General features: G+C 39.4%; 1 protein-coding gene and 1 long non-coding RNA gene across 7 annotated transcripts in view; one reads left to right on the top strand and one right to left on the bottom strand.

The window, feature by feature from the left end:
• The window catches only part of LOC128412959 (uncharacterized), a 71,169-nt gene that overhangs the window by 18,085 nt on the left and 36,189 nt on the right, over positions 1-16,895 (bottom strand). The gene's annotated exons all lie outside the window — the stretch shown is intronic.
• The window catches only part of GRIK1 (glutamate ionotropic receptor kainate type subunit 1), a 254,449-nt gene that overhangs the window by 212,656 nt on the left and 24,898 nt on the right, over positions 1-16,895 (top strand). For 5 of the 6 annotated variants that reach the window (XR_008330202.1, XM_053386552.1, XM_053386550.1 and 2 more), the window contains 4 exons: positions 1,665-1,772; positions 8,864-8,977; positions 9,464-9,667; positions 10,624-10,847. Coding sequence is in view for 5 of the 6 variants with exons in the window: in XM_053386552.1 (XP_053242527.1) it covers positions 1,665-1,772; positions 8,864-8,977; positions 9,464-9,667; positions 10,624-10,847 (650 nt within the window). In the remaining variant the exon portion in view is untranslated. Of the gene's footprint in view, positions 1-1,664; positions 1,773-8,837; positions 8,978-9,463; positions 9,668-10,623; positions 10,848-16,895 lie in introns of those variants that run through there. The other variant, XM_053386555.1, reaches the window with a different exon arrangement.

Below are 16,895 nucleotides of genomic sequence, written 5' to 3'. Positions count from 1 at the left end.
TCCTTTTATAAAGTCCCAAATCAGGTGCCTGAAGCAGTCTCCTTAGTCTGCCCAGTGGTAGGTCTGGAGCCTGCATACAAGTCCACCTCTTAAGCTTAAGCTTTTTCTTAACAACATCTTAAGGCAAAGCTGTTACCTTTGACTCAGGCTGTCACATATATTATTTAACTCTCAGCAGTGATGCAGTTATTTATAACAGATGAGGCTAAGAGAGATATATGTTTGTGTGGGAGCAACAAGAACCAAAAATGTTGGTTGTAGACTTTATGCCCAACTACCAAATCAATCATTTCATTACTCCCAGTAAAAGAAAGAAACTGTCAAGTATGTTTCATGCTACCACATTTGTTAGTGTGCTATGTAACAAGAGAACACACAACCATGTTTTTTGTGGTTGCACCATATAATGGAACTCTCTCCTGAGTTATATTCACCTAGCATCTTCTTTTAGGCACTAGGAGAAATCCATCTTGTTTACCTGAGGTTTGACAGTTAAAAGTGATTTTTACTGCTCTTTTTGTTTCTGTTAGTTTGGCTGGTTTATATCTTAGGTCTTAATGTTTCTCTTTCTTTGACTCTTTTGGTTAATCAGTATTGGATTGTTTTAATTGCTTTAAGTGCTATCTAATTTGTCAATTGATTTTGTAATTGTTTTGTGTGTGTGCATGGTTTCCTTCTGGACTTTGTAAGTCATCTTAAAAGCAAATTTGGGTGGAAAGTTGAAGCAGAATTTTTTTAATAAACAAAGTAAATCACCCACAAAACTCCATTCCTGTCTTTCCCTCCTCCACCTTTCTACAACTTCTCACAACAATGCATTTGATTTTCACAATTCTCTTCCCTCTGTCTGCCCCTTCATAGGCAAATTCTCCATTATGTGCTCCCACCAAGGGCTATATTAATGCCAGAGCTCAGCCCAGGTATCTGCCTCCATTAGTTAACCGTTCAATCCTCAACAAAACTTTTTTGCAAAATTTCTGATTTCATTTCCTTGCTTTCTTTAGTTCCTTACATGCACACACTGCTGTTTTCAGTAAACTACCCCAGTTGTTCATACTTGACTCCCTTGTATTTTGGTTAAAATGTGTTGGATGTGGGCCAGTTCTACGAGACATATAGTGTGTCCTCTGGAATAGAACCAGGGGTCACAGTGAAAAACAGATTCTTTAGCACAGTGTTTCCACTAAATTTACAGTCATTCTTGCTTATTCCCTGAAAGCAGAAAAGTGGTTTGTAGATGTCCTTATGGATTCACTGCCGACTGATAGGGTTTCTTTGTGTAATAAATTGGGTTAATGCCTATCAGAATGGCATCTCTGTTAATTTTTGTAATCCCGACAGTACAAAGATTGGGCTGAGACTAGGACATATGACAGCTCAAAACTCTTTGCAACCCCATGAATTGTTTTTGGTTTGAATGTTGTTGATGGATAATGTACCTTGGGGATGTTCCCCAAGTTCCATGCACATGTTGTTTTCTGTCCTTATTATATAACTATTGATAATGCATTGAGTTGAATAAAATCAGAAAATCAATAAAAGAAGATTGTTTTTTTGGAGTGTTTTTGAAAGGAATTCTACTAAGAGAGATTATGCGCAATTATTTTTGATGGGCTTGAAAAGTTGAGGCTACACATTATATATATCTCTCTCTCTTTCTCTAGGCTCGTTGGGATGGTTTGACAGGGCGAATTACTTTCAACAAAACAGATGGCTTAAGAAAGGATTTCGATTTGGATATTATTAGCCTCAAGGAGGAAGGAACAGAAAAGGTAACCAGTTTGGTACCACTGTGTGCATGCTGTGAGCCAGACGGTACAGACAGCAAGATTTTTATATATTCAAAGGCAGAAAAAACAATGAATATTGGGCACCTTGCTGTACAAATCTCACTGAAATTAATATAAAGTATGAGCATTTTTCTTCTTGTATGCATCACTCAGTCATTTCAATGAAGTTTGTTCAACCAGACATCCTTTTGGTGTGCCAATTGACAGCATTATCCTGAAGCCTACACACTTAATAGAAGCAAATAAAAGTGGGCAGTTCAAAAGCTGGTAGTTCAATTTTTATTTACCTCTTGTAGCTCGTAATAATTTCCAAGTAACAACCTAGATATAATACCCTAACCTAATTAGAAGTCACCTACCTGTGCAATTAGCACAAGGAACTGAGTGTTGCACAGGCAGTTCTCCAACCGAATTTAGTAGTAGAGTGCAATGCATAAAGCCCTACAGAGTATATGCTGCAAACGTGGTGATAAACAGTTTATCCCCCATTCTGTTCTCCCTACCAAACAGCTGATTGGCAGCATAGCAGCTTATTTTACAGGGCTGTATGAATTCCACTTCCACTAATGCACATGCACACTGATAGACAAGGGTCCCTGTTTCTACTCTCCACATCCAATCATCTTTGAATTATGTCTAATGTCATCATTTTATATCCGAAATATTTTTTCAGCTATATAAAGTAACATTCATAGCACCAACCCTAAACTCTAATCTTAACAAAGAAAAAACTGATTCGTATTCCTACTGAAATAAGTGAATTGGATGGTACACTTTGGGAAAATATACACACACCTTTGGATCTTCATACATGCACAGATGCTGAAAACCAGCTTGTATATAGTTTACTGCTTACCTCCGCCCTGTTTTAGCTATGTTTTGTCTTTTTCAGTATAAGTGAAGCAATGATTATTGCCCCAACCTAGTCATCTCCTCCACACACTGCAGATCCACATGCACAAGTGTCCTGCTGCACAGTTGACAGTTCTAGTGATACACTTTCTGTATGCAAAGGCAGCTGTGGGATTCCATAATGTGGGGAAATGTTGTGAAGATAGGGCAAGGATCCACAATGCTTAGAGCTGGGGGTGGGAGCAGGGAATTGTCCTTGGCCTTGTGCTGAGTTCCGGAGGTGCTGTACGAGATGAGAGGCAAGACCGCACCTGTCAAGGCCAGAGAAAATGTACAGACCTCTGAGTACAGACTCACAGAACTGGAAAGTTGGAAGGGACCCCAAGGGTCATCTAGTCCAACCACCTGCAATGCAGGAATATCAGCTAAACCATATTAAGAGTCTCATGCTCTACTGAGAGTAGGAAGAGCTCTATTTCTCTGCATGCAGAAGAGAGCATCTGATGCAAGCAACCTATGTCTGATAACAGCTACAGTCAGATGACTGTCCTTTTCTCACCATATCCACAAACAGCTGTACACATGTGCCTTTCTTACACAGAGGGAATTACTCACAGGCAAGTGTATGTTGGCCAAAGGCATTGCCGCAGCAAAGCCACTTCATGTTTATTAATAGAGTAGCACTTTTTCTACCCCATTCTTAATTGCCCATGTCTGTCCACCTGCCTTGCGAACACTACATTCTTTGAGAACTATGGATATGATATTTCCCCTTGGGGGCTCAATTACCTGCATGAAGAGCTTTACAGAGTCCTGCCCTCCCACTCCAGTATGTGCACAAGCACGTTATCTCTGGCGTTTCAATAATTGAACAGAAGGAAATAGCTGCAATGGTGATAGGCGAGAACACACAAAAATACCATTTCCCAGAGCGCCCTAACATGTTGGCATGCCTTTCTGCCCGCATTGAGGGGAGGAAGGGATGAAAACAGGGCTCTGTTAAGCCCTATGGGGATTCTTTCACCTGCAGGGGCTATATCTACATAAGCAAAGATCATGTCATATATATTCTGTTCATACTGCTTTCAGTCAGCTTTTGATTTAGACATCACACCCAAGCGAAAAGGTCAGGCACAGTCATATTTTATCAAGACAGCCTTGAGAAGCCTATAAACAATAGAGCTATCTAAACCCTCTATTTGTTACACAAGATGAAACATAAATAGCCTGCCTTTCTTAATAACATGCCTTGAGAAGCCGGTGGGTTTTTTTTCACTAGAAGAGCAACGTAAAACTACTCCAATCCAGAAAACTTGATTCCGCTTTACAAAAGCAGCTGCAAAGCTATTAAATCTATGTGTTGTGTGACCCCCATTCAAATTGATCTACTACTGACTAAATTATGGATTAACAAGCCTCTTTATATAATATGGAACTGGTCTGTTTTTGGACGGGGCGGGGGGAGATGCTGGGACTCAGTGTGGGAAATCCACACTGTTATCCACAAGCAAAATATGCATTAGATTTATTTATTTATTCAATCAGGGGGGCTGTAGAGAGATGAGGCACTGAATTCATTCTAACATGAGTAAATTTTCTAATTTAGTTAAATGAAAGGTCAGTACTACTAATTACTAAACACAATAATGTCTCAATCCTACAGTAAGTGGTTCTGTAAGTGTACATGCTATGATAAGATTGAAATGAAAATGCTAAGACTATGTAAAATATACAGATTTGCTTTATATTTTGACTGAAGAACTGTTTTGTGTCCCTTTCTGTTCTTTTCTAAATTAAGGCTGCTGGTGAAGCTACTAATAATTTATATAAAGTATGGAAGAAGGTTTGTATATAGACAGATGATGTAAGAAACCTACAGGTTGAGTCTGAAAAAAACTCTTCCTTAGGGTTTTGACAAATGGTCTCCAATTGCAGTTTAGAGACAATAAAAGTCGGTCTTAGAATAAACTATGCTATGTAGTATAGATTTTTGATTAACCACTACATTTTATCTATCCAGTTGTAGAGTGCTGAAGTCACAGTGAGTTTTGGCCACAATCCACTGAGGAGTCAGTATTATATGTAACAGCTTTCACTTTAGGGTGCAATCCTGCTATTAGCAATGCTCATTTCAAGACCCTGTAGGATTTATACACGAGTAACAAGGCAGCTGGATTGCAGCCTTAATATTTTGCAGTGATACTGGTAAAATAAAACATCTGGAGGGCCGAGGTTGTGGAAGCCTGTTTTAAGAATTCCTTTACAATAATACAGTCTTTTTCTACTGAATAGTGAGATCAGATTATGGGAGTCTGAAATGCTGATTACCTTTCCATTGTATCTGATGGCAAAGTGTACAAAACTAGGACCAAGTTTTAAACACTATCTAGATGCTACGCCCTAGTCCAAAACATATGATATAGAAGTACTTTCCATTTATTTAGAGAAAGCTTACTTCCATGTAAATGCCACAATTAAGCGGCACTGTTTGCATGCACTTAGCCTTGCCCATTAGGAGCTTCTCCAATTAAAAGAGAAATAGTGTATGCATGAGAACAACATAAGTATTTTCCTATCACAAAGCAGGAAGCTCTCATTGCAGCCCACTTGTTTAAACCTAGGATAATGGTTATAGATCTTGCAACAATAATTTCTATCTATCCATCTATCTATCTATCATCTATCTATCTCTCTATCTATCTCTCTATCTATCTAAACTCCAGGCACAGTATTATTAGTTACAGATTCTCATCAGTCTCATTATAACCTAATAAAATGCCTAATTATTAAACATATTTTAATAAACAGTAAACTAGTCAAAGATTTTTTAAAAACCAATTTTTCTCATCAACTAATGTGTCATGATCTGACATATTGTAACAAATCTATGTGGGCTTTCATCCCCTCTTTTCATTGTTGGTAGTTCAAGTTATTATGCTGAATTAATTTAATCCAAATTCTAATGAATTAAAAAAATGCACTGGACACCATTTGTCATATTTTATGCTTTGAACTTGTCACTAAACTGCAATAAATCTCCTGAATTCACCCTAGTGCTGTGGTACTTTGGTCTCGTTCCTTCAATGCCCTCCTGACCTTTCCCATAACTGTAAGGTTGGCCTACACTCTCATTCCTTTGATGCTAATGTACAGTGTATATATTGTATTCTGTAAGTTTTGTGACTGTATTGTTCCATTTTTTAATTATTTTTTGGTATGAATGTGTTACAATTTCCCATTGTCAACAATTCCACACTCAGTGTAAGTACATCAGGAAACCTACAGAACATTGGTTTGTGGTAGCACACACATTTTACATGTATAACCTGTAGTTCAACCTCTGCTATCTTCAGCCACAACCTATCAGGTTGCAGGGCTGGGAAAAAGCTTTGCCTGAGATTTGAGAATTGCTGCAGATTTGAGAATTGCTGAAGAGTGATAGACAGCATCGGACAACATGGCTCATTGGTCTGACTTAATACACAGTAGTTCCTTACAGTTACGACTTTATTGCAAAGACTTCAAAGAAAAAAATCTGAATCTATGAATAGTGTATCTTCCCCTCACTCCCGGCAAAGCTACATTATTATACAAGTATTTCATTTATTTTAGAATCAATACCACTGAATTGATTTCCTCTGAAAGTGAATGAAAGAAAGCTTATAGTGAGAAAATAAAAATATACCAATGCTATTCCAAACAAACAGAAGCAAAGAACAGGATTAGATAGTTTGTTTCATGTTGATGCTGACAATCAGCCCCAGAATACTGAAACAAACAAACCAACAAACAACCCAAAAATGGCCATTATTTTTGAGCACAATACTTCAAAGAATATAGCTTTAATCATGAAAATTAAAGCAGGAATGAGGTATCAGCAGGCTAAGGCAGTAAAAACAAAGTAATTTCCTAAGAAAGCTAAGGATAGCCTGCAGGTTTTCACCTACTGAAGACCTGATTTTTTATTATTTCATCTATAGTATAGCACTTTCCTATAATGCCTTGCATACCTGAAATATCTGTAACAGCTCAAATAACAATTAAGTATTGTACTTATTACCTCAAGTACAATACTTTTCAGAGAGGCAGTTCACACATTCCACTAAACATCGCTGAAGAATCAACCCAAAGATGCTGATGGATCTTAAATTCAGAGAGGCCCTAATTTGAAATTATCTCACCAAAGTCAATATTGACAACTGACAGATAATGACAATTATCTGATTGCCAATTTCTGATTTCAAAAATAGTGCCCATCCAGGCTGAATTAAATCTACTGGGTCATGACAAAAGAATAATAGAACACTGACAGAACATTGGCAAAATGGAACAGATCTGATGGATCAGGACTGAAATCTGGCAAGAAATTGACAGAATCTGATAGATCACTAGTAGAGCTTGTGTGTTTCTGCTGCTATTTGAGTTGTGTGGGTGTGAATCATTCATTGGGCTGGATCTGAAGATCTAAACTTTTAGACCCTGCTACAAGTCACAGATGCCCCAAATGTGGTTTTACTGGTGACACCACTAAAATAATGGTCATTGTAGAAGTTCTAATGGTGAGCAATCGTATATATGAGATCAGCAAGACACAGATTCAGACAGACAGCATCTTATCTGGCAGTCTTGGTATACAATATTATCAAGTGGTCTTAGAAAGCAATCTGTCCAAATTTCACTGGATGAAGCATCAAGAAATCCAGATATGTATTAAGTATGTACTAATATAAATGCTACCTAGCTGGTGTATTTCACTTTCTTTCTTTCTTTCTTTCTTTCTTTCTTTCTTTCTTTCTTTCATTCTTTCATTTATTTTATTTGTATGCCGATTTTCCACAAATAACTCATGCTCAAAGCGGCTTACAATAAAGAAATAGGGATGCATTTCAAATGAACTCTACAAAAACAATTTCACAAAACGCAGCAAAAGAAAAATAACAAAACCACATGTCAATATTATACGTACAGTATAACAAGATTACTTAAAAAACATGCAGCATCTATTAGCAAAAATAACAAGGGTGCTTCACAGTTTCACCTTAGAAGCAGAAACACTCTCTCCATTCAAGTAAATGCCAGTTGCAGGAATACAATTAATATGCCCATTTTTTGTAATGCAGATGACAGGTACAGGGGATCAAAGCATCCTTTGAGACTATGTGAGCTATTCCCATTGACAGGGAAGTCTTAGCACCAATGATGTAGACAGTGGTGGAGAAGGATTAAACTTCTTCTCTCTGACCTGCAGTCCCATTGCTGTCGTTCCCCCCCCCCCCCAGAAATTCACATTTGTGCAATCAACACATCTGCTTTGGCCCTATTCTTGGTCATTCACACTGGTCATTGATAGCTATTTTTCTTCCCCTGCAATTCCATTAAAGCCTAAGGGGGTGAAAAATTGAATTCATGCACAGTTGATTTTACAAGTATGTTATTGTTTGCTTTGCAGTTTACACGCATGCTACTAGATGGGATTTCAAATTCCACTGAAATAAGAAATCTGCCTCCTGAATACATAGGCCTAAAGCACCTAAAAGTCGTCTTGTTACAAAATGCTCTTGAGTTTGGAAAAAAGGCCAAGGCCAGATTTCCCTGCCTCTTTTGTTTTAATTTTCTGAGCTATCACTGATCAGTGGGTCATTTTATTGGTTCTGTCATATACAATAGTCACAAAGTAACTAAAATAAATCTGTACCTTCAGCAGGTTTCAACAGAAGAGAAGGGCCAGTGAATATAGCAGCCTATTTCAGCATATTCTATAAACTGATAGATTAGAAAGGAAAGGTTTTCTTACGTTTCCACTTCACCTTTACAAAAACAACAACCATGAACTAGACATTTAGAACAGAAATCTAGGTGCTCCACAATGCAGGCTGGTTTGCTTAAACAAAACTATATATTTTTAATATTTTTATACATAACTAATGTAACACTCTTGTGACTAGGCCATCTCAGCCTGCTTTTTAATGAGCAATATGTTTACCTCTACTAACCGTACTCATCATCCATCATTTATAGATCCGTTACTTTAAAATGCAGCTGGTCTGCTCCTTTAATATCCTATACAACTTGTTTGTTGCTCAATTGCTGTAAAGTACAGTATTGCCTAAAAAAATATATTCCTGGGCAGAACTGTCAATTGCATTTTTTTATATGAACTATCCTTTCCTTAACACAATTAATGAAGGTTGGCAGCCATTTATCTAATTTGTTCTATGTAGATTGGGCTTTGGAACTCAAACAGTGGCCTTAATATGACTGACAGCAATAAAGACAGATCTACCAATATCACTGATTCGCTGGCGAACCGAACGCTCATAGTCACCACTATTTTGGTAAGTTTTGGCATGCGTTGTTGCTACACTTTGTGTATTATCTTTGGTTAATTCACGTTGCCTTACTAACCACTTACTTCATCACTACAGATTTTTGTTCATTCATGAAAGGGGTGGGTGTTTTCAGCCTCAAGAAGCTTTAGCAGGGGAACTTTCCCATCCTACCCTCTCCCTGCACACCCCATAAATCTGCTACAGAAAGTGAGGAGCAGCTAATAAATGCTATAAATAAATAAATAAATAAATAAATGTGAACTTTTCAGGGATCTTTGTGAAGCATTTCAGCTTCTTCACTAAAAATGTATACCAGACTTTTGACTCTGCCATAGTTTTATGCTACTGTGCTATTCTTTATATAGTATTTATTATTCTTAAGTAGCCCGTGTACAATTTTATCAGGCAATTAAGCCTTTCCTGTATTTTATCAATCACAGATGTACTTAAGAAGAATAATTTCTGAGACATGCCTTGTGTCTTTTCATGCAGGAAGATCCGTATGTCATGTACAAGAAATCTGACAAACCCCTTTATGGCAACGACAGATTTGAAGGGTACTGCTTGGATTTGTTGAAGGAATTATCAAATATTTTAGGCTTCATCTATGAAGTGAAACTAGTGTCTGATGGGAAATATGGAGCCCAGAATGACAAAGGAGAATGGAATGGAATGGTCAAAGAACTCATCGATCACGTAAGATGGAATCATCTTCTTCATGCTTGTCAACCAGCAATAGCTGGATACATATATTTAAACTAGCAGGCCACTCAGCCTTTTTAAAAATAATAATAATAGACAGAATAACCATTTGAGATGCAAGAAGAATTAGAATGGGAAAGTGTATACTGTATATACATATACTCAGGAAAGAGTATGGTTACAGTTTCTGCATAAAAACAATTTTTTCCTACAAAAGCCAAATTTTCTTCACCATGTGATAAGCAGTTTAGCTGCATCTTATAAGAACTTTGAAGGCTCCGTGTCAACAGCCAAAGAAAGCTGGATAGATCACAAGGAAGTGGAAACTTATGACTACTTTTTCTCCATACATTGATTGGTCCACTGTATCTGTTTATCTTGCCACTTTGCTCCTCTAGGGTATAATCCCCAGCAGCTTTCTTTAGCAGCAGGGAGTCTTCAAAGTTCTTAACAAGCAGAGTCAGCCCATTTCTCATGTGGTGAGCACAATGCATAGTCTAGCTATTATGATATAGACATGGAGACGTCTAATACGTGCACCATTTCTCTTGGAAGCATGGGTGGGCCTATTGTAGCCACAACCACATGATGCCAAGATTATCTGCAGTGGTACATTTGTATTTCCCACATGAAAGCTTTGCTGTGAAAGTGTCAGTCTGGAAGTCCTATGGAAAAAGGCTGTAACTGCTTTAATGCTTCCTCAAGGCATCACTGCACCACACACTCTGAATTATTACTATGAAATTAACATAGTTTGAATGATGCTATATTTCCTCCCCATTGAGCTTCAATGAGAAAGTTATTTTTCATTTAAATTTTATCAGTGCTTACAGTTATGAACAAATGAATCTTATTTGTGTCAGTACGCTTGAGGAAAGTGGAGAAATAAAAAATGTGGGTAAATTATTATTTTTTAAATGACAATATTATTTTCCAATTTTTGTTCTCAGAAAGCTGACCTGGCAGTTGCTCCCCTCACCATTACCTACGTAAGAGAGAAAGTCATTGACTTTTCCAAGCCCTTCATGACGCTGGGAATCAGTATTTTGTATCGGAAGCCCAATGGCACAAACCCTGGTGTTTTCTCCTTTCTAAACCCTCTTTCTCCTGATATTTGGATGTATGTCCTCCTAGCTTGCCTTGGAGTCAGTTGTGTGCTCTTTGTCATTGCAAGGTAAGTTGAAAGGTCATGTCTAACACTAAGCCACATTAGTAACTCTTTTTCTATACATTGTACACTGACCACATACATTATTCTTGTCTCCAAAATAATAATCACATGATATTCTGTGCACTATTCTATACATAATATTGTGAACTCCAGAGCTTTATTATTGTAGAAACAGGAAACAGAAGAATTTGTAGAGCAGATGGGGTTTCTACAGTCAATTGGCATATTAAGAAAGGGTTAAAGGTAAAGGTAAAGGGACCCCTGACTGTTAGGTCTAGTTGCGGACGACTTTGGGGATGCAGCGCTCATCTCCCTTTACTGGCTGAGGGAGCCGGCGTACAGCTTCTGGGTCATGTGGCCAGCATGACTAAGCCGCTTCTGGAAAACCAGAGCAGCGCACGGAAACACCGTTTACCTTCCCGCCGGAGTGGTACCTATTTATCTATTTGCACTGCATGCTTTCAAACTGCTAGGTTGGCAGGAGCAGGGACCGAGCAACGGGAGCTCACCCCGTCACGGTGATTCAAACCGCTGGCCTTCTGATCAGCAAGCCCTAGGCTCTGTGATTTAACCCACAGCGCCACCCTGTAACCTAAGGGTTACTATTACCATATTAAGAAAAAAACAATACTATGTTTTTAAATGAACACTTAAAGCTCCTTTACATGGCATCACTGGCTAAAAATAGCCAGAGTTAACAAGAACAAAACAAGAATATGTGGGGGACGGGATGGGGACGACGACAGGGGGGTGTACCTTTCTACTCCATACTAAACTGTAAAATTTCCCTTTGGTGCAAATATTTCTGCAATGTGGTAACGTTGTCAACACTCTACTATATTAGCACTTGTTGGCATCCCTCTACGCAGTGTGTATGGAGGTGGTGGGCTACCCAGACAACAAGACCCCCATCTCGGTCTCACGGATGTTAGCACTATGCATGAGGTTACTTATGATGGTGCAGTTGAGAATAGAAGGGCTTCACACTGTCTCTTGACTTGACTATGGCCAGGATACGCAACATGTCACATGCACTTGGGGAGGGACTAGCAACTAGATATACAGCTGGAGTTACTTTGTACTATAGTCTCTCTCGGCAAGGCATTTAACCAGTGCTTTCCAAACTATAACTGAGGGAAACATGAGATGCTTTGAATTTTTTATTAGATATTTCCAGTGGTCTTCCCTCCCACTTCCTGATTCAACCCTCTGTGTCTTCTACGAAGCCTTTACTGAAGGTCAAGGCATCTTCGGCCTGGATAATAAGATGAAGCTTGTACAATCTACCTCCCCTGATTTTGAACAATTCCCTTCCCTCCCCCACACACATCCCAGGCCTTTCTTGGGAGGGGGGTGTCCCTTGACCACCAGAAGAGAGACTTTATGGTTGTGCAGCACAGCCCAAGATCAATAATGAATGGACATCATCAGGCCTGTGCAGAGTTTGTCTGAGGCCCAGGGCGGGAATCTTGTTCTTGGCATGACAGCATAACTTCAGCAGGCCGAACAAGACTCCCTGACTAGCTTAGTCCTCCAAGGCCCAGGGCAAGTGTACCTGGCTGCTGCCCGCCCCCCTCCATGAGCCTGCACATAACTAAACAATGTCTTGCTGAGGCACACTGTCACAAGCAGAGTGTTGGTTTGCTTCAAAGACCACTTGCAATACATTTGCAGCAATTTCAGGTGCCACCTGAACTGTTTGTGCTCTCTAGAACATTTCCCAGACTCTTCCACAGTATGTGGGGATTCTGTAGCTGGCATACTGATGCAGAGAAGTTCTTTACAAAGCAAAAAGTTTGGAAACTCCTAGGCTACATCATAGTACTGTGAATAAATCAATTTGGTTCAACCAAAGTGATTTTCAAAGTAGATCTGCTATCAAACTGTACTTTTTAGGGTTGTTTCATACTTTAAGATGAACAGTTAGAGCAAAATATCCAAAAACCATATTCAACTTAGTTGTACATGTGACAGAGAGAAAAGCAGAGAGTGAAATTAATGGTCTGGTTTTCCATGCAAATCCTAAACAAGGCTGTTGCAAGTGCAGCCACTGTTTACAGTCATAAACTCTGGCAAACTCTGCTCACTGTACCATGAATAATAGATTTGACTCTGCATGGACCATGAGCTCATACGTGACTAATAACAATCTGACCATCGTTGATAGATTTCTTTTGTCTTCTGTGTAATGAGCCAAGACTGAAACTAGCTCTAGTCTCTAAGAAAAAGATGGGTGAAAATAAGTAACCTGCAACTTCCTCTCTCTTGGGCTTGATTCAGCAATGTCAACACAAGATGCTCTGAATGAATGCCAATCTCCAAACGTTGACATACCCACCTAGTTGTAATAGCTAGATATGAGCATTTTTTGTTATTATTACCAGCTTTCTCTTCTAGCAAAGTGTTTGTGTCCTCAACAGTTATCTGAGAAGCAGATACTTAGCAGTATTTTCCTAGCATGGAGATGAAATGATAGGAAAAGCTTCTGCCAGGCATGAGCTCTTTAGGACGCAGAAGTTCTAACAGAAAAGAAAGGTGGAATCTCTAGTGCTTCCTTCCCTTTCATATCAGGACAAAATGTTTAGATGCTTCTCCAGTTATTTGGAGACGCTTTACAGATGTTAAATGCTTTTAACATTTTAGAATTTTCAACGGACAAGCGAAGTGTCCAGACAACAGGTCAGGGGGCCATGCATTGCTAACTAGAATAAAAAAACACCACACAGGCATCTCTGCAAGCTTATTTCTTTTTTTGTAATTTTTAAAATCAGTTTTCCAATATGCCCCCAATAATAGCCAAATTATAGCAATAACAATTAATTCCCTAAGACAACAGCAACATAATTAATGATTTCCATTCAGGATTTTATAATATATAAATTTATAACGCTTCAAGTGAGGAACTCAAACTATTATCTTTATTCTGCCCTTAATGGCGGCATACGAGGGTTTTTGCCAGGCAAAGTGCTTTTGCACTCAGCGCCTCTCTACCTCCCACATTCCATGCCAGACCGAAAGCCAGGTACCAAAACGAATTGCAAGTGAAGCCCATTCCCCCCTCCCCCGTCCCTGAGGGGAATTTGCAAGGATGATTTACCATCTGTCATCCTTTTCGCTCGTTGATGATCTCCCGCTATCATGGGGGCTGCCTCCATTAAGGCAGGCGGGACCGGAAGCCCTCTACAAACTTATTTCTGAGAATAATTGATTTTCTTCATTTAAAATTATATTTTCTTCTATTTTCAATACACCTCATTTTTATAATATGCTCACAGATATGCACACATGCACAAAAACACCCTTGAGAAGTTGTACTTGCTATTATTAGATTTCTTCTCAGCACATCACCACAAGATCTCCAGGTGGGTTACAGCAATGCCAAAACACAATAGGTAAAGGTAAAGGTACCCCTGCCCATACGGGCCAGTCTTGACAGACTCTGGGGTTGTGCGCCCATCTCACTCAAGAGGCCGGGGGGCCAGCGCTGTCCAGAGACACTTCCGGGTCATGTGGCCAGCGTGACAAAGCTGCATCTGGCTAGCCAGCGCAGCACACGGAACGCCGTTTACCTTCCCGCTGGTAAGCGGTCCCTATTTATTTACTTGCACCTGGGGGTGCTTTCGAACTGCTAGGTTGGCAGGCACTGGGACCGAGCAGCGGGAGCGCACCCCGCCGCGGGGATTCGAACCGCCGACCTTTCGATCGGCAAGCCCTAGGCGCTGAGGCTTTTACCCACAGCGCCACCCGCGTCCCTAAAACACAATATTACAATCAGCTAAAACAATTTACAATCAAAAGAACCTAAAAACATCTTTTTCAGGTGTCAAAGGCTAGGGCTACGAGATATGTATTCAGCAAATAACTAAAGCTATATGATGAAAATGCCAGAGCAGCTTGATGGGGAGGTAATTCCACACATTAGGGGCTGCACAGAGTTTTCCCTTTTGCAGACTGCCATCACCCTGACCTTCTGAGGGTGATGGAGCTTCCAACAGATCTCCCATCACTGATCTTAGCACCCAAGAGGGTCTGTATAGAAGGCTGTCTTTCAAATACGTAGCTAGCTATACTCATAAATGAACTGCTTTTTGAAAAACATCTCAATTACCCCTTTGCATGTGGCCTCACCAACCTCTCCAGTAGTGAACAACGGGCAGTGGGGTTGAACCACTCACCTGAACTCTCTCTGGCTGAGTCGCTGCAGAACACCAGGGGGAGAGGAAGAGAAGGGAGGCAGGCAGGCATGGTCAGGATGGTGCAAACACACTAGCGAAGCCAATCCAGTGCTCTGGCCTGTGCATTTGCTCTAGGCCAACCTTACTGCTGCCTCCACCTCTTTGGGTCAGTATGCAGCAGCAACTCAGCTGGAAGGAGGTAAAATGAGCAGCACAGCCCCATTATGTTCTCTGCTGCTGCCCTGCATAGAGAAATGGAATCCATAGAAGTATTTTCAGAACTGTGAGCTATGATTTTAGACAAAAATAACTTTGGGATATATTATACTATGATTATCAGCACATGCTCACTTTGGGAGAAAAGATGGCTAAGGAGCTAAGATAACAGAACTCAAATTACATTTTTTTAAAAAAATGGCAAAACATTCTACTTATACTTCCAAATTGTTTTTTATCTTCCAAAGCTATGATTCTTTTTGCCATTCATTGGTGATATCTGTTGTCATAGATTTTCTTGATCTTTTATGTTCCAGATGTGAACTACTTTCCACATGAAATGCCTAAGCAATCACAGCAGTGCCATATAAATGGAAAAGCCATTTGTTTCTAATAATACAAAGCTTTTAGAAGCAAATTATATTGGGATTATTCTGTGGGCCTTTCTTAGTCCAAGAAATGTGTAATTCTAACTTGTTGTCTATTTTAAGAAGCCAGTATCTGAGCAACACAGTCACACTTTACTTGCATTTTTGCAAACATCGCTATATTGCTTATGCAACCCTAGCACAAATGCTTTGCTTTTTAATACTGAATGCAGTATTAATAGGACATAAATGCACATATGTGGAGTGATAATTGGTTGTCTTCCTAGGGAGCCTATTGTTTGTGCCAGAATTGGAAAATTTTAGACATCATGCCTGCACTTTTTATAGAATGGGGCATCTAGTGGTAGATTCGATTCTGCAAGAGGGTCTTGAAGTCTAAAGAAAGGAGGGGAGGTTATGTGATGTCCTGCAGCCTTGTGGGTGGTTTAACATATTGTTAATGCTGCTAAAGGATGTTATGTATGCATACTATTATGCCTAGCCGCAGCCACTGACTTCCGCCAAATTAGAATTTAATCCAATTTGATGTATTTCTTTCACAGCAGCCTCCTGCACAATATGTTAAGAGCCTCAGGCTTGCACTGAGGTGAACAGAGGAAGGTGAATTGGATTAGGTTTCAAATGCCAATTGCTCTCAATATTTAAAGGGCATTTATGTCTTTTATTTATTTTTACATTTATCATAACTATATAACAGTGATTTCCTCGCATCTTAAAAACAGCTAATACTACCTCAGATTGATGACTTTTAAAAAGGAAATAAAAGCCTGAAGCAGTGATAGTGACCAAGGACGCAACAAAATATACTGTACTTTTTGCTGGATACATCAGTCTGAAACAATTTTGTTGAATGTTTTCCTATGGTTGATGGAACATGCATTCAGTAAATCTAACTGAATCAATGTCAGTTCCAAATCGAGGTGAACTTGACCTGCAACCAAGATCCAGCCAATGAGGTTTACCCAATGTCAGTTCTGTAGGTCTGCCTTCTGCTTCCTGTAGGACAGCCCTGCAGTTGACAGGAAATGGAATAGAGGATGCCACATAACATAATTTGCCTTGAATCCCAACTTGGAAGAAAGACAGAATAATAATATTAATAATAATAATTGGAGTGCATCTTTATCTACAAGGTCTGAAGGAAGTTGCTCCTACTCAGCATTATGGGTTATATTTCATGATAGTCCTACTCAGAGAAGACCCACTAAAGTTAATTGACATGGCTAACTTAAGTTCATCAATTTCAATGATCTGCTTTGAGTAGGAGTTAG

This window comes from Podarcis raffonei, chromosome 4 (genome assembly GCF_027172205.1).
Source record: "Podarcis raffonei isolate rPodRaf1 chromosome 4, rPodRaf1.pri, whole genome shotgun sequence".
In the NCBI taxonomy this organism is placed as follows: domain Eukaryota; kingdom Metazoa; phylum Chordata; class Lepidosauria; order Squamata; family Lacertidae; genus Podarcis; species Podarcis raffonei.
Note: the sequence above shows the minus strand (reverse complement) of the source record. Positions and strands in the feature narration are given on the sequence as shown.